This window comes from Etheostoma spectabile, chromosome 3, assembly GCF_008692095.1.
Source record: "Etheostoma spectabile isolate EspeVRDwgs_2016 chromosome 3, UIUC_Espe_1.0, whole genome shotgun sequence".
NCBI classification, from domain to species: domain Eukaryota; kingdom Metazoa; phylum Chordata; class Actinopteri; order Perciformes; family Percidae; genus Etheostoma; species Etheostoma spectabile.
This window is the reverse complement of record NC_045735.1, coordinates 24816938-24841766: the sequence shown is the minus strand read 5'-3', so window position 1 is coordinate 24841766 and position 24829 is coordinate 24816938. Positions and strand designations below refer to the sequence as shown.

The window sequence follows — 24829 nt, the reverse complement described above, 5'->3', positions numbered from 1 at the left end:
TAGCAAGTGTACCTGATATGGAGTCCCGTCAGAGCCCACATGCTTTGTTGTTTGTTTCCATAACTTACTCACGGGGAAGGCAAAACGTCGCCACACCAGCTGTGCTCTTTTGGCCTCCAAGTCATCTCTCTGTTTTTCTATTAGCTTTCTGGTAATTTTTCTATGCTTGAAATGTCACAACGTTCTTTTTTTAACCAGGGTAGGCTACTGTTGTATAACTCAGACCAATTAACAACATTACTAACTCGACTTCTTCCCTTTAACAGAGTCCTGAGCTCTCTTGCCCCCATAGTTTTGTACTCTCCAACCTCTCCTCCTATTGCCTCCTGCAGGTGTTTCTGGCTCTGGAGCTGTGGAGTCTGGATCTGTGGCTGGAGTCACCTGCTGCCTCCATGTTCCTGCTCGACATCCTCTGCTACAATGTCTCTTTCTCTCTCTCCGTCTCTCTCTCTCCCTCTCTCTGTCTCTCTCTCACCCCCAACCGATGGAGGCAGATGACCACCCACCCTGAGCCATGGTTCTGCTCGAGGTTTCTGCCTCTTAAAAAGGAAGTTTTTCCTTGTCTGGGTCGCCTTGTGCTTGCTCTTGGTGGGAACTATTGGGTTTCTGTAAATAACATCACAGTACGGTCTAGACTTGCTCTTTTATGAGAAGCGCAATGAGATAACTTGTTGTGATTTGGCGCTATATACAGTAAATAAAAAGGAATTGAACTTTAAGGCAGCGTAAAATAGATAAAGCAAGTAAACAAATTGGGGCTAATATTTATACACAACACCTGTTTCTGCATATTTTTTCAAATATAAGCACAATATGGTCAGAGTGACTATCTGTATAAGAGTTTCAGTGAACAAATATGAACATAAAGTACCCATGGCTCCCCTGACCCCAGTTTACCCTATATGGGCCTTAAAAAAAATAAAAAATAAAATAAAAAACTACACACCAACATGCAATTTTGAATATACCCAGTCCCCAAAGACTGGGATGAGAGCAAACCATCTGGTTTCCATGGTTACTAGCAGCCCACAGCAAGATGACGTGATGGAGAGAGTGCAAAAGAGGGCAGGGCGAGTATATGGACAGAGTGCAAAGATAAAAAAAGAAAAGACAAAGAACAATAGAAAGTCTGAAAGCCCATACTGTAGCAATCATAACTGAAAACAGCACTCATCATTCAATAAATATTTAAAATCTACAACGTGGCCGGGTTGGCTTAGTTGGTAGCACATATACACACATACATACACAGACAGAGGTTTAACCTTGGTGCAGAAGTCTAAGGTTTGAGTCCGACCCGTGACGATTTCCTAAATGTCTTCCCCCTCTCTCTCTCTCTCTCTCTCTCCAACCTAGCTGTCCTGTCCCATAAAAGGCACAAAACCCCCCAAAATAATCTTTAAAAAACAGTTATGTCTTTTTTAAGTTGATAGAAATTTAGTGTCATACAATGAGACCTCTGTGAGTCTTACGTGGGTTTTATTAAATGTTGTGGTCAGTCAGACCTTCGGTACTGAGCAGCTCTCCCATGTACTACAAACCGTTAATGGAGTGTGTGTGTGGGGGGGGGGGGGGGGGGGGGGGGGGGGCCGGTGACACAAACAGAGAGACAGGGTTGGGAAGAAGAGATGCATGACCTCATCCTTCTTAGAAGAGAGGTGAGTCAGCCAACCAGCATGTCTGCCAGTGACATCACTTCCTTCAAATTGCTGCTCCATGGTCATTCACTTTCACGCCATTTAAAAATGAGCAACACTTACGAACAGAGCCTACACCCTTTCCTTAATTCCACTACATTCCATATCTAGTCTAAAACATTAAAAGATAAATGTCCAATTGAAGTTCACAACACCACCAGCAATGTCAACTGCTTGACAACGTAAACATTTCAAGGCTATAGCAGAATGGTCTTTGCTTATAATCTGAATCTCATACAATGCTCATACACCTAAGTGGCACTTATTTTAGTGACCAACATCACCTGGACCTTAGTCATCCAGCAAAGACAAAACCAGAACTCCTTGTCAAAGCACCACTTATGATACATTAAATTACAGACACGCTGGGCTACCGGACGTGTCTGGGCTACCCACCTACTAAATGTCAAGAAAAACTAGCCTTCCCAGTGAATACAGCTCGCTCATCAGCTACTCTGAATGCTCTAATAAACTGCCTGCATGGCCAAAAACACTTAGGCGCAGCGCATATTTTATTTATATTATATTTTATTATATATTATATTTTTATTAATATTTGCCTAAGCGTTTTTGTGGAGAGGATCTGGACAACGAGCAGATCGTTATTATTATACATCCATGGAGCCGACCCACGGGACAGTCGTCCACTTGTCATGTCGAATAATATGTCGCGCACAGTGGCAAAAACAGTGTCACCGCCAGATGCACGCACACACCGTACATGTTGCGCACACAGCGGCTGCTGAAGTTCACATATTAGCAAGTCCGCGAAGGGGAGAGAGAGAGGGAAAAGACAGCTGTGTGTTTGTCAATGAAAATGAAGTATTAGTAAAATAGCTGTGAACGTAGCAGTGCAATCTGTGTTCAGTTCCCGTGTCTTACGTGCTGCCTGCTGGTTAAAGTGACAATTTTAGCACAGGCTCACTAGCTTAAAAGGTGGGCTGGCTTTAAGGTGGAACAGCTACTCTCATTTTGCCAAAAAAAAAGAAAATATATATATGTTTGGTACTGCCAATTTGTTTTGTTTTGTTATGGTCAAAAAAATAAAAAAAATCATGGCAGAGAATTGTGATATCAATTCTAAGCAAAAAAATGGCAATTCATATTTTTCCCCGAATCGTACTGACCTACACCACCATGTAAATTTATGTGTGAACATGTGCCAACCTCCCATTTCATTTTAAGTTGTCCATTTCAAGACCTAAAGATTCAGAGCATCTTCTGTAGAATTGGTATGAACAACAGGTCTGCAATTTACCCAAGGCACATGTTTGCCAGTTGAGCATCTTGTTCAGCTTCACAAACCAAAAAGAGCCTCAAGATGTCAAAGCTACTCCTTCAAACAAACCGATGAATCTGCACAATGACAGTAGAAGAAACACAAGGTACCCTACATCAGGTGCATCCAGTCTCATCTTACATGTCCTGGACGGTCATGTCATGAGTAAACTGCCACAAGACCACAGAAAATGACCTACTACTAAAACTACTTCTGCTGAAAGGTTCAATGTGTTAAAAGAGAAGAAGCAGGACAATGACAGGATTGCATAATTGCCGAGATTTCCATGAAAACTGTCACTAATTACTTTTTTTCTTGCTCGACGTGTCAGAGGAGCACCCGCCGTTGGTTACTGAGACATGAAGCTTGTCTCCTGAAGGCAATCACTACCTAGATTAACCAGACAATGAATTCAACCAATGTATCGCTGAGCAACTTAACCCCTAAGTCGCTTTAGATAAAAGCGTCAGCTAAAATGTTTCTGCCCTTTACTTGATTCCCAAGTTTTAATAATCTCAAAGCTTCTTAGAAGGTCAGTTATAATAATGCTAGGTTGTCAGGGAAAGAAAGCGGTTTTCTTTTATACAAGATGAACCCAAACCTTTTTGAAGAAGACTTCAAAAGGGGAAACGCTCTGTGAATCACTGGGATTGACAGATGAGTAAATGTCCAACACAAGATCGTTTTTACCTGAATGCCTGTATAGTTTAAACTCAAAAAGCAGCATGGTCTACACAATAAGAAATCACACACACATTTTCTATAAAGGGTGTGTAGCACGCACACATTCTGTCACGTGGCCATGATGGAGCTTTGTTGGCCGAGCTGAAGCCAAAGCTTTAAGAAGTTAAAAGGATGTGTATACTTCAAACTTGGGTAAACAAATGATAAAAAGATAGGTCAAGCATAGACTTGAGACTAGGCTTCCCATGACACCGGGTAAGAAGTAGGGCTGGGCAATATGGAGAAAATTGTTGCTGGGTTGCCTAGTAACGAGAACGCTGGCGAGATTGAAGCTGTTCTGTCTGGCTTGTTTATTTTCAGTAATTTTACTTTTTCCTCACAAAAACGTCGATAATTTTAGTTGATGTTCATTTTTAGTTCACGTTCAATAGTTATATATAGCGACGCATTTTGTCATCTCTCCACCGTATTTTGTTTTTATACGGGGTTGGAGTCTGGCATGGTGCCCGATGACTGGAGGGTGTAAGCTAGGTGTACCGGAGTGGCCTAAGCCCACATCCCAGGCCTGTAGGACTACTTGCTTGGGACACGCGGTTGAGAGAGGACGCTGGCGTTGTGTGTTTGCCGCTGATGTTGGTGAGGTCCCCACCCAAAGTCACTGCTGTTCGCCTACTGTGTCTGATGGCTCTCTTCTGTGCGTCACGGGCATTGCGAACGGCTCCAGACCACTCTCCACGACTGGCATGATGTTAAGGTGTTCAGTCACCCAGCTGAAGATGTTCAACGACTACACTGCTCCATCGTGCATGTCGGTCATTAAACAACTCTGACTCCTTCGCCGGCCGCGTTACGTACACAGAAGTTGCAGATGGCAACACTAGGAACTGACCGGGATGGAAAACGTGGAGTGGATTTCAGTCTACTCCGCCCATCACCGAGACACACTGCTCCAACTACCGCTCCTCGGACTTGGAATGCCCTCCCTGACCATCTGAGGGCACCACAAACTAAAACATTTATTTTTAGCAGAACATATGAGTTTTAACTTTGCACAACAATATTGTTGCACTATTTATATGTATTTAAACTGTTGTTTTTATGATCTTACCTGTGGCACTTTGAGGGTTGTCTTAAATGTAAAGTGCATTACAAATAAAATGCATTATTATTATTATTAATAAAATCAAATATCACAATATTTGACCAAATACCTTGATATCAATACCACAACAATATTGTAGTGTTGACTATTGGTGCTTTCACAAAATATTTACACAATGACATTTTTGATAATCATCAATAAGGTGGATATATTGCCCAGCTCTTTTTACGAAACCATATCTACTAAGGAAGAATACTACGGAGGGGGGGGGGGGGGGGGGGGGGGGGGGAGAATGACATGCAGCAAAGGGCCGTAGGTCGGAGTCGAACCGCAGGCCGCTGCATCGAGGAGCAAACCGCCACATATATGCGGCCGCTCCACCAACTGAGCCATCCTGGACGCAGGCTGTTGTTTTTAACATTGTTTAAATAAAATAATATTTTCAGTATTTTTTGTTGATGAAAGAGTCACATTTGAATTAATGGTAAATATTTCCAAGGCCTTCAACTGAATGACTGCTTTGGTAATGGGCATTCCATCTTTACTATTTTCTCTCACGTAATCACACACACTCCTGTCAATCTCTATGAAGCAGCCGCTTTCAGGACCACGTTAAGAATTTCTCTGGCCGTTTGCATTTTTAGACGGTGTAACATCTCCACGACTAACGGCTGAAAGTCTACACCCCGATTATAAGAGGACCCTACTTTGTCAGACTTTCTTCTAGGAAAAAACCTGTCCTATATGAGGACCAATACGATACTTTTTATATGGGGGGCTGTGAATGATTGCTATGGGGTGGTGGGTCCAGAACACAGACACTGTTACACACTGACGTAAGTGGTAAGAATTGCTCCCGGGTTGTGACCCTTGACATATCTGAATTGTCATAACTAGAGATCAACCTCTGGTGTCTGGTTTGGTCTAAATTGAAAAAAAGGGTTGAGCACAGGATGATGCATAGACTGTATAGGTGAAGCCAAAACATCTTGATTGTCCCCTGGTGGTTGGCTACCGCATAGGTCATAAATCCCGCCCCCTCCATGTTAGCGGATGGGACATGGGCCAAACTAAAAAAGTTTGGTTTTAATTAGTTATTTGATGCTATAAAGTTGTGAAACGTCATGATAAACAGCTGTGATTAACTCGCATTGGTCAGACGGGTGTATTGGCGGGACTTCGATATTGCGGCTCCACCGCCCAATCACTACTGTGCAGACTCTGAAGTCACAAGATGGCAACGCCTGTATCCAGGATATTGTGGCTTCCCTTTTGCACAGTGGAAGGAAAACGGGATTTGTCCTCCATCTTTATATACAGTCTATGGTTGAACACACTTTAGATAACCCTGGTCCGACACTGGTAGTTGGTGTAAAGGAGGTATAAAACATAGAGAAGTCTGAGAGGATTTTCTTTGTAAAGCAAATACAGAGTTCAAAAGCAAAGGCCCATCTGCAAATGGTGCCTCCAGGTCTTTCAGGGGAGCAGATAGTTTGTGTTCTGCATCTATTTTTATTACAAGCCATAGGGGACGAGTCCCCTGACCCTGGTAAAACACACAAATGCGCTTTTCATTGGCCATGCTAAAAAAAAAAATAGAGTTGTTTTGAAGATACTACGCAATAACAGCATCTGACTGCAGTGCTGACAAAATAGCACCAGTTTAGGGGACAAAGATTATTTCTCTGTTAAGAAAATGTTTTTCCACACCAGTAATAAACCGGTTATGCTGTTTTTCTGGATTATGTCAAAGAACAGGTCAATGTCTACTGGAAAGATAAAAATAACATAAACTGCCTTCTATTGTACCATTTTTTATTGACAGTTTCCATAAAGTTATGATTGTTTCTGACAGATGCAGCTTAAAAAAGTGATAAGGAAGTGTGAAGGAAGGGAATGCAAATGTATGTGTCTGCTGCCTGATGGTAAACAAGGTTGTGACAAAGAAAGAAGGGGCCCAATGAAAAATTAGGGTGAATAGCAGACAGTCTACTGGTCACTGTTCCCATTACCCCCTCTGCTATATTGCCCGAATCAAAATTGGCCGCTAGGTTTTCAAGCTGGCAATCCTAAATGAGGCAGCCAGTTAGGAAATAAGATCATAGGGCCACTTTATAGTTGACAAAATCAATGAGACCACCAACTGAGCCGGGTGACAGATGCTTGAATGTGACTCAAGTGGTGCGATGGTCCCACACCAGTTTCCTGTAAGCTATCGAGTCTTTTGCAACAGAAAAGAAAAGAGGGGTAGAGGGTTAAAAGGGGGCAGGGGGTTCGTGGCAGCTTCCTCTGAATACCAAATAGCATGAAAGATTAGCATTCCAAAAGCTCTCTCCATACCAACAGACCCCTCCCACAGTGTTGATCTTAAAACAGTAGTAAGGAATGTTAAGAGCCTTGTCATGTGAACGCTGCTGCATTTCTCAATGACAGGGACGGGAGGCAAAAATGACAAGAAAAAACAGGTTTGTCGTCTCTGTTCAAGTCAGAGGCAAATATCTAACATATCCTTTGTAAAATATGCTGTTTTAACATACTTTAGCAAAAGGGAATTCTTAAGGAATAAAGCTCAGCAAAATCATCTCATCTCCTTCTCATGACCTTGGATCTCACGAGCTGCCTTAACTTTTTATTCCCCGCCTCAGGGGTTAATTACAGAGCCCACAGACTCAGCTGAACCAAATTACAGTTCCCCAATTATCACAGTCTCGCTCACTTTTCCCACTTGCTCAATATATACCACACAGCACGTATGCAGATATGTTGTCTGTATGCCACTTCAGTGCTTATGCCAGACATCTTGTACATGTGGTTTCCCTGTGGAATCACTCCGAACATGGCAGTGTGCACAGAGCAATTGCATGAAGCTCGGAACAACACTTTGGATCCTTGTTCAAGGTATCTTTATCATCCCTGGAGTGCAATTTGGTTTACAGCCAGCAGTAATACGCAAACAACAAATACAACCAATAAATAAAAACACAACATTTTTTTCCCTGTGTGTATTTTACAGGCAAGGGGACACTTTGAGCTTCTCCTAAAGGTTACATAGGGCAAACTGTGAATACTAGACATAATCAGGGGTAGGTAGTGAATGTAGAGGATCAATACATTTGTGCTACAAGACCTCAGGGTAGCTTAGGAACCTTAAACTAGCCATTGATTCTTCCTGAGGGGTACCAAGGAGGAAAAAAAAAAACTATAATGTCCCTATTTAAACTGATTCTACTAATCGATACACATCCTTGCCTGGAAGCAATGAAAATGACAATTAAAACAAGTTGCCTTTTAGGCATTCAAAGCAGTTAACAAAATATCAGCAATAGCAAGTTTTGGAGTGGAGTCTATTTTTGCTTGGTCACAGGTATACAAAAAGAGCTAATTGAAACATACCCACATTAAACCATTCATTGAGGTTTTTCATTCTGAAATTGGCACTTGTGTCTTTGGGCAGTTTCAAGAAACATTCAATTCCCCAAAAAATTGCTAAAAAGGAAAACATCACACTTTTTAGGACTTTGGAGGGTTGGCCGGACAAAATAAGCAAATTAATAATATCTTAGTATTTTTGTGCAATATTTGACATTTAATAGATCAAATGATTATTTGATAAATCTAGAAAATATTTAGCACATTAACTAATAACAATAATTTTAAGTTGCAGCCCTGAAATGAATTTTCCTCTTCCCTCCTATGAAAAACATAATCAAAGTGGCTTTGAGGAATGCCCCTAACCACGTTCATTCCTTCAAAGTTGCATAGTAACATCCAAAGAATATGGTTGTACTGGGTGGCTGTGAAAGTATCTGTGTGTGTTCAGTACATGAAAGTAGATCTAGTATGAAGGGGAAATGAAATGCGTCTCTTCAAATGGTGCATCTGATGTACAACATCTTAACTACAGTGTATAAATCCATCCAATACATGCATTTTTAATCAGACTTGTTCATATCTCAGCCACATGTTATGAAAGGTGTGTTGGAGACTTACAGTTCATCTCGTTGCCGTTGTGACAGCACCATGGTGATGGGGCAGTGTGGGCGGGGCCGGGAGGGATCAGTTGGTACAAGGCGAATCTTGTGCAGCTGCTGCGCTCTCCTCAGTCAGGAGAAGAGCTGTGCTGATCCAAGCAACACGGGCAAGGATGAGCTGTGTGCTCCAATGCCGGGCAGTTGGTTTTGTCCAGACAAAGACTCAGACTGAGAGAAGGGGAACGCAGGAATCTGCCCCCCAACTGGCTGACTCCAAGGACAAGAGAAGTGGAGAGCCTGCAGACCAGTCACCAGCAAAGTCTACACTGCATCTGGAGAGGAGAGAGAGGAAAAGTCAGCATTAGGTATGCATGACAGATAACATAAGGAGTGGGTGGAAATGAACATGTTTACAGGCTAGAGGAGTACTGCATCAATGTCTGCACCTGTTCATACACGGATAAAATGGAGAAGAATCTGTCAATAATGGAAAAAACAACAGAAGCCCAAAATACGTATTCTACCAGAAACAGAACGTGACTTTCATTGCAAAGTCCATCTATCAGATATTTCATAAAAAAAACACTCCTTCATTTTGCTCTGCAGCTCCACTTCTATCTACCTTCATCATCTGTTGGTCATGCCACTAGTTTGATCTCAGAGATCTGGTCTGCTCTTGCAGCAAATTCCTTTCTCCGGGAACATACAAGAGCTGACCCACATTCTGCGAGCAACATTCTTCTCTTACCAGGTCGCAACAGAAAAAAACAAAAAAAACAGGACACAGCCGAGTAGGCTTGAGTAACGGATGTGTCGATTCCCCAAACCTGTCGTCTCATTACGATAACTCCTCAAGAGCTGGTTGCCTGACTGATGGCACGATGAAATCACTATGGCCGACATGAATTAATGCAAGTGTGAAAATAATTTACTGTCGGGAGTAGGGCTGTGCAATCAGTAAAAAATGTTAATCGTGATTACGATTTCGGCTCCTAACGATCACAAAAACAGAGAAATCGAGAAAAAGCTATCGTTTTGCACGTTACACAGTGTTTTCACTATGCACAGTTCCCGCCGCTCCTTCAGGTTTTTTGAAAAGCGCCATGAAGTCTAAATAACATGACTTGAGAGCTGTCCGCTCCTCTAAACTTAACAGAACATCATCGACACGCTCTTCTCTTTGAGTGTGAGCAACTGGAACAGTGACAGGACGTCATCACTTGTGACGTCAGGACAACTAAATGAACAACAGCGCGAGTATTAGCACTTTCTCCTCAGGCAGAGTGACAAACTGCAACGAAAGCCTTGACGGCTGATTCACCATGGAAACTGAAATATGACAGCTACAGTTGCTTGGAAAAAAGAGTTTCGGGCACTGAATTTGATGAATTTCATTTCACCCAGATGAGACAAGAAGCTAACGTTAAAGAACGCCGCGGCCCCTCTGACTCCCCGCTACAAGAGACGTAGTCCACCGACGCGCTGTACTCACTTTCTGTTTAAAACCATACCACTCAAAACAACAAGAAGCTGAGCATTTTGTTTTGTTGCTAAACTGTATGTAAAATGAGCGGTGACGTTAAATTACACGTTATTCATATTTTGGGACAATGTTTTGTAATGGCAGAAGTAGTAGTAGTGGTCACAGTGAGTGAAAATGTGATCTGAGATTAAAAAATGCCTTTTGTATCTGTAACTGTTCATTACCTTTGTATGTATATAAAGCTGAATGGACTCACAGTAGTAAAACAGATTTTATTTTGATCCAAAGATTTCTGAGAGAGTAAGGACACTATTGCCTAAAATGCAATTGTAAGGTATGACGCTTTTAACCCTTGTGTTGTCCTCGGGTCAAACTGACCCGTTTCAAACTGTTTTATATCAGGAATGTGGATTTCTTTCAACCAAATAGCCCAGAAATAACATGGATGATTCCATACAACATTTTTGATTACTTTCATTGAATTTTTTGGGTGTTTTAATTTAATCTTATTTTAATTTTTTTTTTTTTTTTTTTTTTTTTTAAATGGTTTCAAAACAGTATCCGGACTAAACTTTGACATCTATCCATCTGTGATCCACTCAACATCCTCTGATCTGAACTATTAGTCAAAATAATTCATAGCTTCTGCCTTTTTATCTAAAAATGTATGTGTAATTTGATAGAAGTGAGGTTTGTTGACCATGAATTCCAAGTATAAATGTAAAACCTATTATCAAACCAGCTCAGGTTTTAAAAAAAGCGCCAAAAGCTGGAAAAAGTGACAAATAAATCAGAAAAAGCGACAAAAAAACATCGGAAAAGCACACAACATTTTTTCATTCATTTCAATTCATTTTCAATTTTGACCAGGAAGGACAAGTTCATGGATAATGGGAAGACAACACAAGGGTTAACTCATCAACCCCCCCCCCCACCCATAGGTTTATGAGTAATCGTGTTACATAATCATGATTTCAATATTGACCAAAAGGATTGTGATTATTATTTTTTGAGCAGCCCTAATCAGGAGTGGAATATTGATGTGAGGAACAATAACTGTCAAAAAACATGCAATGCAACTAACACTAATGTGATGAAGTTTATTTTTACACTGCTTCGTAGTATTGAAAAGCACTTTACTAAAGCAGGTACCCACTAGAATACTAACTGTGAGCTTCAATAGGCCTCTTAGTCTACTGGGACCAGTGTGAATATAATTCTGCCAGACCAGCAAACAAATGTACACACACAGCCAATTTACCTACTTCTAGATACCTCCAACCAACTACATCCAGGCACCCATGTCCAGACACAGGTTGGGGTGACAATGTGCATTAAGCATGAGACGAGCAGCGTGTGAAAGGAGCAACGAAGGAAAAAGTGCTGTGTCTGGAGTTAGGGCTGCAACTAATGATTATGTTGGCAGTAGACTCATCTGTTGATTCCCGGTTAGTCAACAATTATTTTTGTCACGCCCTCAATCTTTGCTGCTTTTGCCTTTGGGCATGTTTTACCTCACCTGTTCAAGCCTGTACACCTGTGAATGTCACCTAGTTGTGCTGTCTCTGACTTAACAGAATTTCAGTTGTCATAGCAAGGTAAAATGATGACCCATGAAACATATGAAACTAATGCTTGATAGCTTAATCAACTGTATTGATGACATTACCACTGGCGGTTACAATCAAAATAAAATTATTTACTTAAATACTACACTAAAGTGCAAATGTAAATGTAGCGCTCTGGAATCTTTGGTCCTGCGCTAATGGCAAAACGTTGGAATAGAACATCGTTGGTCATTTCTGTGACAACTTGTAAAACAACGTAGCTAATATTGAAGAAATGTAACAAAGTATTATTATTATTGTCAGTTGTAACATTATTGCTAGAGATGAGCCGATAACAATTCATGGCAGATTATGTGAAAATCTGCTAATTCCGGTCACTAGCCGGTCAATTGGTGCATCTCTAATTATTGCCTTTTTTTGTTTTTTGTTTACACCGTGAAAGCAGTATCCAGAGTGATAGAGAAAGACAGAGCGGCGACAATCCCATTGGAGACCATTGTACACTTTTTGCAGCCTACTTCCAGGTTACGCAGCCTCGCATAGCTCCAAACATCCATTCTACGGCGTTGGACAACCTTCATTTCCATTGCTGATCGTCCAACATCGTGACTTTCAGGGTAACATGGTAACAACAGCGCTGTGCAACAGCATCTGCAAATGAGTGTGACGCTACAAAAGCGAGACACACACTGTAACTAATCACTCACAAACCCTAACCCTCTCACACACATTGGCCAACTCTGGCAGACTTGCTCTCTCCTCCTTTTCAACATAAAAAGAAAAGACAAAGAGTCCTAACATTTGCAGGTTGCAAAGTGCTAGTAGTAGTTTAAAAAAAAAAATACTCGCACAGCCTCAAAATTACCATTTGGTCGCAGTCTGGAGCCCTGCCCCAGATGTAAGATTAAGTCCATTCTGCTGAACTTATCTGTTTAAGCTGCGGTGTTTGCTTATTTATTTGCATATTTGACAGTTTGACATTGTAGAGAGCAACCTAACATGGCTAATAGCTAACCTCTGGACCCTGATGTCACCACACCATACTGGATATGTGACAGCAGTCCAAATATCTGCTAACCTACTGTGTGTGGATTGCAGCGAGCAGGGGGTTTCTGGAAGCTGCCCAACTACTTTCCCATGGTTCAGGGTCACAGCAGTACAACAAAAGGACATGGCAATGAAGCTAAAAATGTCTCTTGCTAAAACTCCACATAGAAATCATCCATTAAAAAGCGTGCGCCTTCCACATCAACCTGTGAAACTGCTGTGGTGTGTGAAATGAGGTCATCTACTATATATTGATACTTCCCTCTGTGCTGCTGGCAGCTGTCATTGCTGTGAGTACCCATTAATGTGTTAGCCTCCCCTCTGTGCAAATCTCATTTGTGGCTTTAGTATTCAGCAAAATGTTTGCACCATAAAATAATCAGGCTAATTGGCTCAGCACAAAATGTGGTTGTGTCTTGTTGGAATGGGCTATAGCCGCGGTGAGTCTATAAATCTGCCCACAGACAGTTAATAATGTGTCTTCCTCCCATTGATTATTTTGCCTTTGTGTAGCAGCAGGAACTGTACAATAAAGCACCCCTTACAGTAATGGCGCTGACTACTTTGAGAGATGTTTTATTTCCTAAATGCCATTTTTAATGAATATTGGAAAACATCCTCTGTCTCTGTCAGTTTAAGAATGCAAGAACCACACGCCAAGTCAAAAGACAAATGATGTTCTGCATTTGTTTTTTAACAGTCAAGCATATGATTTTTTTTAATTTAAAGATTTAAAATTGTGGCCCAAAAATGCAAGATTTCAGTCAAAACAATCAAATCAAATAACTAAAACAGAAAAACCATGTTAGAAAATAGCAGAGTAATGTTTCAGCAAATCTTTTAAAAGAGGATGTTCAGTGTTCCCCCTAGGTTGACTGCTTTAGCCGGAAATCCACATCAACATTGGCCTAAATATCCCTTTTAAAGCTTGATCACCTGTTACTCCCATTATTAAGTATTATACACGATTAATCGTTAGAAATTGCAATCTCGATTCACCCTGTTCACGATTTAATTTTTAAATAAAACTGATTTTCTGCTGTGCGGTGATAATTATTACCAACAATGCAAAGAACACATAACATAACTTTTTATAAGCTGCTTTCCACTGTGGAGATATGTCGGGCAATACTAGACTACCGGTAAGCTATAGTTACTGACAACGTTATCTTCACTTCACCTGCTCATCTGACTTTAGCAGTTTAGATAACACACTCGCCTGTCCAGCTGGTACAGACGTCAACTAACCACAGACAGTTGTCTCACTCAGTGACTCAGGGAGAAATCTTTTTATTTATTTTCAAGCTCGTACTATGTGAGCTTTTCCTTTATGCCTCTATGACGTGTAACGTTAGACAGCCAATCTCCAGCTTTATTAGATCTTGGTAGAAGCATGCTGCATGCTTATTGGCTCACTGATGATGAGATTTCCTTTTTAGCTATTGAAATTTGGTTTTGAATGAGGAGGCATTTTTTGGTAATTGATAATAAGGAGGCAATTCGATCAGGGTGTAAAAAAGTCAAATTTGGTAATCAATGGATATTTGGTGTTATTTTTGGCTAAACAGTTTGAGACAAACTCCAAAAAACACTTAAGTTGAACAAATTAGGCATCTGGTCAAAGTGTAACATATCAGACAGCAGTACAACATCGCAACTTTGCATTACTCCAATTGACAAGTATGACAAACAAGGTACGGTATGTCTACAGCATTTTTGGTAATCATCCACACTTCAATGTCTGAACAAAGGAACACGCCCCTGAGGAATGAAGTGCAATGGAGGAAAATAAAAACACCAGGTAGAGTCTAAAGTGAAGTCTCAAAGAGAGTGTGTCCCAGCAGCTCCTTACAAAACATACCACCACAGCAATGCTGACGGTTATCTCCTCACTGTCACCTCGCAGTCGCAGTTTTCTGCCAAAGTCTTTATGTCGTTCATTGTCCTCTTTCAAAAAGCAAGCATGTCAACAGCTGGAATCTGGAGCGCCTTCATTTTCTGTTGATAACTTCACCTTCATATCCACTGTGTCCTGGGAATGTTACATTACCATCCTTGACTTCAAAAAAGGGTGATTCCACAACACTGTTTATGCTCTCTGCATGCTGACAAAGCTCCAGGTGGGAGACAAACATCAGTTGTGCAGTAATTGACATGATAGTTATATTCTGTAAAGATTTGTGGTCTAGGTTTTCAGAATTACTGTTTTGGTAGGAACAAAAGTTTAGATCGTATGTTTCTCCTGGATCAGCCAACGCAAAGCACATCTATATTCTGATTGGCAGCTGGTGTAGCCGCTGATTGCTGCTGAGCCGCGTCATAGCTCATTACCATAAAGCTAATTGAAGCTCAAAACGGGACGCCAACAGATTTGCCACTCCTTGCAGCTGACAGAAGCCGGCTTCCACTGAAAAGGAATGACTTCCGGTAACTTTAGCAGTGGTACCAACACTATAATATACATATGCTTGATTAAGATAATTTTGTGGCAAAACATGTCCCTAACAGGAGACAGCTACACACAAAGTAATTAACATGCATAGAGAGGATCACTGTGCTGCATCAGCTTGATAAACATGGATAATTTATTATGCCAAGCAATGAAGCAGCTCTGACATTAGCCTGTGTAGAGGCCTCTTCATCTGTTCATCTTCATCAATTCTCCAGATTCTTAAACCAACAGGACTGAAAGGCTGATTATTCTGTAAATCATCTTTAGTTTTCATGAATGATTGTTCTTGGTAAAACCACTCTGACAGAAATCATCCAAAGAGCTTTATCACTAACTGAGTGAACATCTGGCTCAGCTTAAGATCTGCAGCTGTTAAGACCTGCAAGGTGCCTGTGTCAGTTTAGTTATGTGGGTTGGCTAAACTTAAATTATAGCACTAGTGGCATCTTCCTTTAGTGCCTAAAAAAGAAGGGCTTATTGACACAAAGCAGCAGATGGAAAAGTACTCATCTCTCATCCATAAGTGTATGCTGCAATCAAATTACCAGGCCCTCATCCTATCAGTTGTGTTACCTGACATAAGAGGCCTGATTAGTAGATCAGACCCCACATCCACATACAGAGGGAAAAGACTCAGTATAGGCAGGAAGCTCACAGAAACATCAAATCAATCACATGCCTCAGCCAACCTGCACACAGGTGGGATCAACACAGTGCTTCAAAAACAACACTAGTTAGCCTTCTTCGTTCAACCATGTTGTACAAAGTTCCACCTAGCAGTCAATAAAACGCTTTTTCAGTCTATCAAGGGTATTCTCTTTATGCCAACAAGTTACTTGTTTAAATTATTATAGCTCTAAATTTAGACTGGAGGTGTATGGTGAGTAAGTCAGTTATGGCTGACAAGTATGAAGCACGTTCAAATCAAACAGTTAAATTCTTCAGGCTACTTTGGCACCCACTCTAACTAGGGATGGGTATCAAGAGCCCCCTCGGCAAAACATTCTCCTCCTTTCAGACAATACTTTAAGCTTGTATTTGACAAGACTACCCAAAAACACATTAAAGAAGAACACACTACATGTTTGGTTGCTGTCATTTGCTATACTGGCAACAAGTGCTAGCAAAGCAGCTCTTGTAATGGACGAAGCTTGTACAATTGGAGCTGCTGTGTTTCCACTGCTGGCGGCACTGAATAGAGATGGGCAGCCGGGATGCACTCATTCAAATCAACTTTTGATAAAACATAGGACCGACCAATATTGCTTTCAAGCAAACTTTTTTTTTTAAAAGAAACAGAGCTGCTGTTTTCATATTAGCTAATTTTTTTAAATTAGAACACAGAAAATAGGTCTTGCAATACACAGTTTGACACTGTTTCAAATATTGTGCACTACAGTTTGAACTTTGTGCCATTTCAACATCATGGTGGCTTTCTGACATGAGCAATGCTGTCAAACTTACTTACATTATATACTCAATTTTTTATGGCATTTTCATTTAGAATAGACAACACCAATATCTTCACCGCAAAACTAATAATTCATAAATGCAGATTAGTCAGTCATGACCTTAAGTCAGTCATAGACAAAGTCAACATTTGTTTTTGAAGCTGAACATATAATAAACCAAAAATAAAAACAATATTCATCAATATCCCATAATTCCAGTTGATCAGATGCAGCGCGGTCCTTACAGGCGTGGCTAGGAAGAATAAATCACCCAAGAAGGCTCGCTTAAACCAATGTTTTATATCCGATATCAATACAAGGTTGCCAAACATTTCGAGGGGGACTCGTTTGTCGGATTCAGTGCACAACAGTGAGAGCAACCACAGCAATGATTTGCATTCATCCCAGCGTAAACCATAGGTCCACAAAATTCCTGTTCCGAATCATTCAATCACACCCTCACAATGAGAAAGAAAATGTGCAAACTGAAAACAAGGGAGACACTTAAGTACTGGTTAGACGCAATATACAAACCCATCGCCTGCGATGTGCTCCACCCTGATTTTCCAACACTGAGCCAACAAACCGCATGAAGCAGACCGACTTGCAGATGATGATGGCAGCAGCCATCAGTGAGCATACCCCAGTATGACAGCGACAAACAGCACAGGGAATAGTATACTCAGCGGCATGGGATGTCAGAAAACTACAGCAGGGGTGTCTGATGTTTAATTACAATTAGATCTGCACAGCATATGTACAACGCAAACTAGATGATGAATATCACTTAATACAGCAGTGGTGTGTAGCTGCAGCACACTGGACATGTTGTCCTAACTGTGGTCGCTAAATATTTCGTTCGACATGACGACGGTGCCAGCCGGTGGTTTAACGTCATCTAACGTTATGCCCAGTTATCGTTAGCTAATGTTGGCTAAAGTTAACGTTAGCTAAGTTAGCTTCCCGGCGATGCAGTCAGAAAGTTAGCTCGTACCTTCAGTCTAACGAAAACTACAGGCTCGCAAGATGCATTCAAGCTCAATTAGCTACAATTAACTTACACAGTAGCTGACGTCGACTGACTTGAACTATAGTAAACGCACAAAATTGTTTATCTGGACATAAGGATAGGCTCCGTTGACAAGGTACCTGCTGCTCCAGCCCAAGCGGCCTATCCGCCATTTTGAGACATAAAAAGGAGGTGCAAAAATTACAGCCACATCGTCATTTTCCCCACCTAACGCCAGATTCCTTCGACCCTGACCGGCTTCATAACTGAAAACTATTCGAACTCACCCTATTGTTTCTGCCCGTAAATATCCTCAGCCGTCTTTAACGTTAACACGACCCGACAGGGCGTGAAATTTCCGCTTCAAAATATGATCTTGTGATGTGGAGGTAAACTGTGCCCGTCTTGTCTCTCCGGCGCTGCTTGCTTGTTTTTTCGTAGGCTACCGCATTCGCCTTCAGTCGGGAGCGCGCACAAAGCTCGCGTTCACGGTCTGACGGGAGCGCTCCACCCTTGATAGATGAAACAAAATCCCTATGGTTGCTTTATTTGTAGGCTACATGAAAAAAGATAAGATGTTTGGATTTTAACTGACAATGTGCACTATGCTGAATGCATTTTGCAGTAGTGAAAGTAACTAGGAACATTTACTACTAGTCTAGTACTGTACTTTTGAGGTAGGCTACTTGTATTTTACATTAGACTCGGCTATACTTTATACTTCCACGCCACTACATTCGTAAATATTGTACTTTTTACTCCACTACATTTATCTGTCAGCTATAGCCACTTTGCAAATACATAATTAACATATAAAGCATGTGATCATCCTATACGATAGTATTCTAGATTAAATTACCTTACAGTTGAAAGTAGGTACAAAAATTAACTAGCCAGCAAAAACAATAAAATGCTTATTGTGCAATAGATATAATACAAAAATATAACACACTGACAGGACCCACTCTGCCACTTAATGAGTACTTTTACCTGTTATACTGCATATACTTTTGTACTACTATTAATTTTACTTGAGTAAAATATCTCACTACTTGTTCCATTACTGGCTACTTGTATGCTGTCAATGTTAGTGTATGTTGTTATCAAAACCCCAAACAAAAGTTTGACTAATTTTATTTATACAGTTTAATATAAAAGCATAATCAAACCAAAATATAATTAGACTTAATATTTTGTAAAGAACAACACACAAATACCACACACCGTCAGGGTAAGCAGACTCAACAACTTGGCCTAACAAGCCTTTGTGCAAAAGACATTATATAAGCGAAGAAAACACACAACTGTTAGACAATCATCATTTCCAGAGGATAAATGCAACAGGACCAGTGGGCAGCAAAGTTCATAATATTTTGGGGTAGATATTAGACTCTTTTTCTCCCCACACACCTTTTAAAGTTATTTTACACAGGATCCATATCTGGAATATGTATTGCCTGTGTATGTAATTCCAGTTAATATGCATATTCCGTTCTTTCCTTATATTTCAGACATTCAGATTGCAAATAAGTAATCATAAAAAAGGTAAATAAGCAAATTGTGTTAAATAATACGTAGTTTTGTATTATTACACCATAGGTCTTTTTCCACTTCTGATGCTAATGTCTAACAAAATGAAATAACATCTCAAACATTCTAACAGCTAAACTATTCCAAACAGAAATATTACACTGAACTCAGGTGGAGTGAGATAAGTGCCTTCAGAAGCACCGTGTTAAAAAAAAGCAGTGTTTCTGCAGACAATTAGTTTGATCATTCTCATTTAGTTTTCTATATCATGATCTACAGTGTTAAAATACCCAATCAATAGACATCCTGCCTGTGGGATTTCAACAGGTTCAGCACGTGTTCAACAGGTAGCAGTGTTTGTAATTATGAGTCATATGACTAATATTCTGGGGGACAAACAGAAAAAATGTAAATACCCTCATTTTAATTTGTCAAAGTCAACTAAAGCACGTGTATTTGTACCTGCACTGCAACGTCTCCTGTCATTCCGGTAATGTATGTCCTTCACAATGAGACAAATGTTAGTGTGCCACCTTGTGGATAATGTTGGTATTATTGGTGAGCAAGAATCAAGTCAATAAAGAAACAAGAAAACAAAATTAGAAGGCATATTTCACCTTCGTAAATTGTAAAGTTATTACCTGTTATCACCCTGGTTTCATTCAGAAGCATAAATAATAGGCACAATACACAGCTCTGTGCTATTAATGTCATGGTCTGGGAGCACAATTAGGAAAATCACTAACAACCGATTCCCCCAATATTAAGAACTCCCCTTTCATTTTTTTTTTTTTTACCAGTTCTATGTCTTCAGGTAGTTCAGCCTGCACAGTAAGTAGTCCATCTGGCACTTCTTGTGCGAAATACAAACTGCATTTTTGAAAACAATCAGTTACAGCACCATCTCTCTATTGCTTTAATCACATTAGACACGGCAACAATTTAGTAACAAATTGCCATGGGAAGGATACATTGCATGTATACAAGCGCAAACAAACCTTTAGTCTTTTTTTTTGGTACATCCCATTGAAGCAGCCCTTCTTTCGTCCACTTTTGGTTGTGTTGTGGACATGATCAAACATCCAAACATCACGAGAAGGTGAACTAAATACTGCTCAATGAACAGACACTCCTGGCTGTTTTCTTGTTTCAGTTACATAAAAAAAAAGATGACCCAATAATGGAAAAGAAAAAGAAATACACCCAACAACAGTACATCAGTCACTAGTGCCAATGCTGAGCACCTGTCCAGTGACCAGAAGAGGTTCATTTCAGTACCAATTCATTCATAAACAGATTCACAACATTGGTGAGCATGAATGTTTTAAGAAAAGAGGCATCAGCCATCCAACAGGTTTACAATGCATAGAAAAATAAAACATTTGGAAAGCCAATATTAGACTTAGCCTCTATTAAAACTATGCAGCAGCAAAAGCAGCGACAGCCCTGGCCAATAGATTTTCCATTGTACTACACAAAGACACACACACACACACACCGTCACACATACATGCACATATTCTTCAATGTGTAAAAATAGAAGATTGAGCACAGCTAGTTTATAGATGGATACATTTACTGCTTAAAGGTGGACGTTTTAAATCTGTGTTTTCCATAAACATCAATCAAGTAACTGTCTAAATCCGATAGAGATTTATACATCTTTTTTCCACTTTTATACATTTTCTATAAAACAGACATGGCTTAAATTAATTGATGAACAGGCCTAAAATACCTTCTTATTTCTCCTGTGCACTTTGACAAAACCCATTATTTACTTTTAAAAAAAAGAAAAGAAAAAAGAATTCCAGCAAATTAAATCAAACTCACTGATGTGTCACTGTATTGTTTTGCTTGATTGGAAAAAAAGGAACCACATCGCAGGCACCCACCTGGGATGTTGTAAATACAAATGATAGAAGGATTAAATTAATTAACCATCAGGGATGTGCGAGTGCAATGGGTGAGTGCTGCAAAATGGCTCAAAGATACAACTAAGAAAGGAACTGATATTATGAAGCCCCACTTGAAAAAAATCTAATTTAGTGATTGTGTTCTGGTTATAGTGCATGGTAGAAAGTAACCCTGAGTTTTAGGGCAGGGCAGGTGCTTATCATTTAGAGCACCATTTGGAAGGTGGCTAAATGCTCAAGGGTTCTCGAGGATCTTTGCGGGGCAAAATATGGTCCTGGGCTAAACAGTGCTGTGGGATTTGGGGAATTTGAGCTGAGAAAAAACATTGGGGGAATATGGTACAGTGGATAAGGCTCTGGTATACAATGTCATGGTCATCCTTGGTCTCCCTCCCCCGGCTGCAACCACTCTTTTATATGCAATCATATTTCTACGCAGCCAACACCTTGAGTGACTTTACGTCACCAGGCTCTTCGGCTGGGGATTTTTCAGATTGCACTTTACATTGATACTATGTTTGTACTTTCTCCTTCCTCCCTTCCTACCTTGTAGGAAATTCTCACTCTGTATTCCTTTGTCCTACAGTGCATACAGTTGGTTCTTTGGACTGCCCCGAACCAATTCCTCCCCATTTATTTCAATGCTGATGTAGACCACTCGGTTCTCGAGTCCACAGGCTCAGTGACATGGCTGTTGCATCACGGCCTCTCCCCGCCCCCCATAGCAGAATGTAGCCGTGTTGAAGGCTTTTATACATTAATCAATGGGAATTTTGTCCTCTAGTTCCAGTGGCCTGTCCTCAGTGGGCTCTTCGCTCTTTCCCAGCTCCTGCAGCTGCTGCCGCCTCTGCACCTCTGCCTTCAGGTTCTCCAGATCCTTTTGGCTGAAATGAAATACCAAATAAATAAATAAATAAATAAATAAATAAATAAATAAAACAAACAAACAAACAAACAAACAAACACTTGACTTCTTGTAGAGGAAATTATTGAATGTTTTGGTCTTTCCTTTACCCCCTCACAGATATTTTGTTGTCACTCATGTCTCAAACCTATTATAATGTACTAAAGCCTACAGTAAGGTTTTGGGCTTTTTTGGACAGGACAGCTTAAGAAGAAAGAAAAAAAAAAAGTTGTGAGAGAGAGAGAGAGAGAGAGAGAGAGAGAGAGAGAGAGAGAGCAAACAGCTGTGGATCGAACCTGTGACACTGAGGTAAGGACTTAGCCTTACTACATGGGGGCCCACGTTCACCCAGGTGAGCTGCCATGGCGCACCCAAGTTTAAAATGAAATTTGATTATTATGGGCTGAACTTTTCTGTAAAGCCATTTTCAGGAATGGCAGTTAAAATAATCTAATAAAATCCAATATAATACAGCTTTAGTACTCCTACCTTTGTGTATAATGTTAGATTTTTGTTTAAGTCCCTGCGGTGTTCAGGGCGTTGTGTACCTGAGCGGTATAAAGATTATGCCGTTGATAATGTTGAGCTGTTCCAAGACACTGGCCATGCTGGGAGCAGTGAACTGGAAAACAGAAGGAAATAAAAACATAGCATCACTGCTGAATGGTGGAGATGAAAAAGATGGGCGGCACAAACACTTGGCGTAAATCGAAGCAGTCACCTTGAGGGGCGTGATGCTGGCGTTGGAGCCATTCTTGTAGATCTCATTCATGGTTCTCTGCAGAGCTACAGCCTGTTGGGTGAGATACTTCAGGTACTCTGAGCTCTCCTTGGTCTTCTCATGTGCCTCCCCCATCTGAGTAAAAGCAAAAAAAAGTAAGATTTTCCTTCATAACAACTGTCCAAAAAAACGTGTCAATTCCCAGCAGTGTAGTCGTGAAGGGCCCACCTGGTTCTTGTAAATGGTGTAACCCTCCTTCTCGTGCTGCAGTGCAGAGCGGAACTCAGCCTTGCTCTCGTAAACCCTCGCAACTAAATGATGGCTAAAAAAAACATAAAATTACAAAGCGCACATAATGTAAATCATTACGTCAGTCAGTATTATAACCTACTACATGTATACGGCAGATGAATCTCTCCCCACCTGAGGGCCACCTTAAGGGACCGGGATCCATGGAACTTTGTGTTGATGGTCAAGGCGTTCTCCAGGAATCTCAGCGATAAATCATACTCCATCACTCCATGCAGCACCAGCCCAATGTTACTCTGTGGAAGGGGAGCCAAGAAAAAGACTGTGTTCATTGTCTTTTTCCTGTTGTAGGTTGGATTTTACCCCAAACTTAAAATCAGTATTGATGCATTATAGAAGCTGCTCGTAGATTATATAAATCTCACTTACGTCTAGCAGTGCCATCTCTGGGTGGTTCTCCCCGGAAACCAACAACATGAGGTAACGGGCACGATAAAGCAGCTTCAGGGCGGTTGACAGCTGGCCGTTGGCAAAGCAGTACAGAGACAGGTGCATCTGGGAACCAACAGGAAACAAATGTATAGTGGTTAGAGGGATATAAATCATTTTTAGGATGTATGACATACCCCCTACATTTGGTGTGATAACTTACATATTCTTGAATTGTGTTTGGGTGCTCGATGCCAAGGACTCTTTCACTCATCAGAACAGCCTTTTGCTGGTTGCTGAGAGCCTGTGGGAAAATACACAAATGTTATTTTTGGGCCATGAAATCAATAGGACACAAAGTAACAGAGGTTAACCTATTTCTATTTACCTCCGGGTGGTCCCCCATGATGTAATTAAGGCGTGCCAGCAGGCGCAGACAGGCACAGATCTCTACATGCATGGCTCCGTACACATTGTTGAAGAGGTTTAGAGCCTCGTTGATCAGCTCACAGCCCTCCTTCAGAAAACCTGGAAATGTTAAGAAAGGGTAGTCAGTGATGACAGTGAGATTATTCATTCTGTCGATTTGTATGTATAATCTTTTAACATGTCTCACCTTGCTGCACTTTGGCCTGTCCACTCTGGAAGAAGTGGAAGGCATCGGAGGCTTTGGGGTTCACATGCTTCACAACAGGGAAAATATTCAGGATGTCCTCCTCTGTAAAGGCAGGCTTGTGGCGGCTGTCGAAGTTATACTCCTTTATCAGAATCTAGAAGGTAAATTAAAAGTAGAAGAAATTTCATGAAGACCATTTGGTAAAGTGCCGCCAGGGGTCATATAAAAGACTAAATGAGTGTTACCTGGATGCCAGTTTTGACTGAAATTTCTCTGAGCAGAGTGGTTTTCTGGAGGCCGTATTTCTCCACCACCTGGTCCACACTTTCACTGTGCAAGAAAACATTTAATTTGTCACCAACCAACATACAAAATGGGAATCCAACATTTGTTTCACATTAGCAGATGGGGCCCTCACCACTCTATGGTGAAGTGATAGTAGCTCTTAGCCTCAGAGGCAATGTTCTTCCACAGCTCGTTTGGTGTCAGGCTGGCCCACGCCGTATTGTCACCCCCGCCGGGGACCCTGTTGCGACGTTTTCGGCTTTTGCGGCGTGACACCAGCTCGTCAGGAGGCAGGTGGGCGACAGAGTCGGGGAAGGAGCTCAGGAAACAGTTTAGGAAATGGCTTACAGCAGCAGAGAGAGCAGACAACTCCACACCCTACACGGTGAGGAAAAATTTGAAAAATATGTTCAACCATAATAAATGGAATTTTATTTTT

At 40.9% G+C, this 24829-nt stretch overlaps 2 protein-coding genes across 6 annotated transcripts in view; both read right to left on the bottom strand.

Annotated features, from left to right (window-relative positions):
* The window catches only part of LOC116687142 (lissencephaly-1 homolog), a 43689-nt gene extending 25456 nt beyond the window's left edge, over positions 1-18233 (bottom strand). The window contains exons 1-2 of one of the 3 annotated variants that reach the window (XM_032512316.1): positions 18031-18233; positions 8753-9065 (exon numbers count right to left, since the gene is read on the bottom strand). In XM_032512316.1, the coding sequence (XP_032368207.1) occupies positions 8753-8784 (32 nt within the window). In that variant the 5' untranslated portion in view covers positions 8785-9065; positions 18031-18233. Of the gene's footprint in view, positions 1-8752; positions 9066-17795; positions 17815-18030 lie in introns of those variants that run through there. The other 2 variants (XM_032512318.1, XM_032512317.1) reach the window with 2 other exon arrangements.
* Positions 18234-18913: 680 nt separating this feature from the next.
* cluha (clustered mitochondria (cluA/CLU1) homolog a) overlaps positions 18914-24829 on the bottom strand; it is a 20059-nt gene continuing 14143 nt past the window's right edge. For all 3 annotated transcript variants that reach the window (XM_032512313.1, XM_032512315.1, XM_032512314.1), the window contains exons 17-27: positions 24524-24768; positions 24351-24435; positions 24106-24259; positions 23878-24017; positions 23713-23793; positions 23490-23615; positions 23235-23356; positions 23040-23133; positions 22812-22946; positions 22639-22712; positions 18914-22070 (exon numbers count right to left, since the gene is read on the bottom strand). In XM_032512313.1, the coding sequence (XP_032368204.1) occupies positions 21944-22070; positions 22639-22712; positions 22812-22946; positions 23040-23133; positions 23235-23356; positions 23490-23615; positions 23713-23793; positions 23878-24017; positions 24106-24259; positions 24351-24435; positions 24524-24768 (1383 nt within the window). In that variant the 3' untranslated portion in view covers positions 18914-21943. The remainder of the gene's footprint in view (positions 22071-22638; positions 22713-22811; positions 22947-23039; positions 23134-23234; positions 23357-23489; positions 23616-23712; positions 23794-23877; positions 24018-24105; positions 24260-24350; positions 24436-24523; positions 24769-24829) is intronic.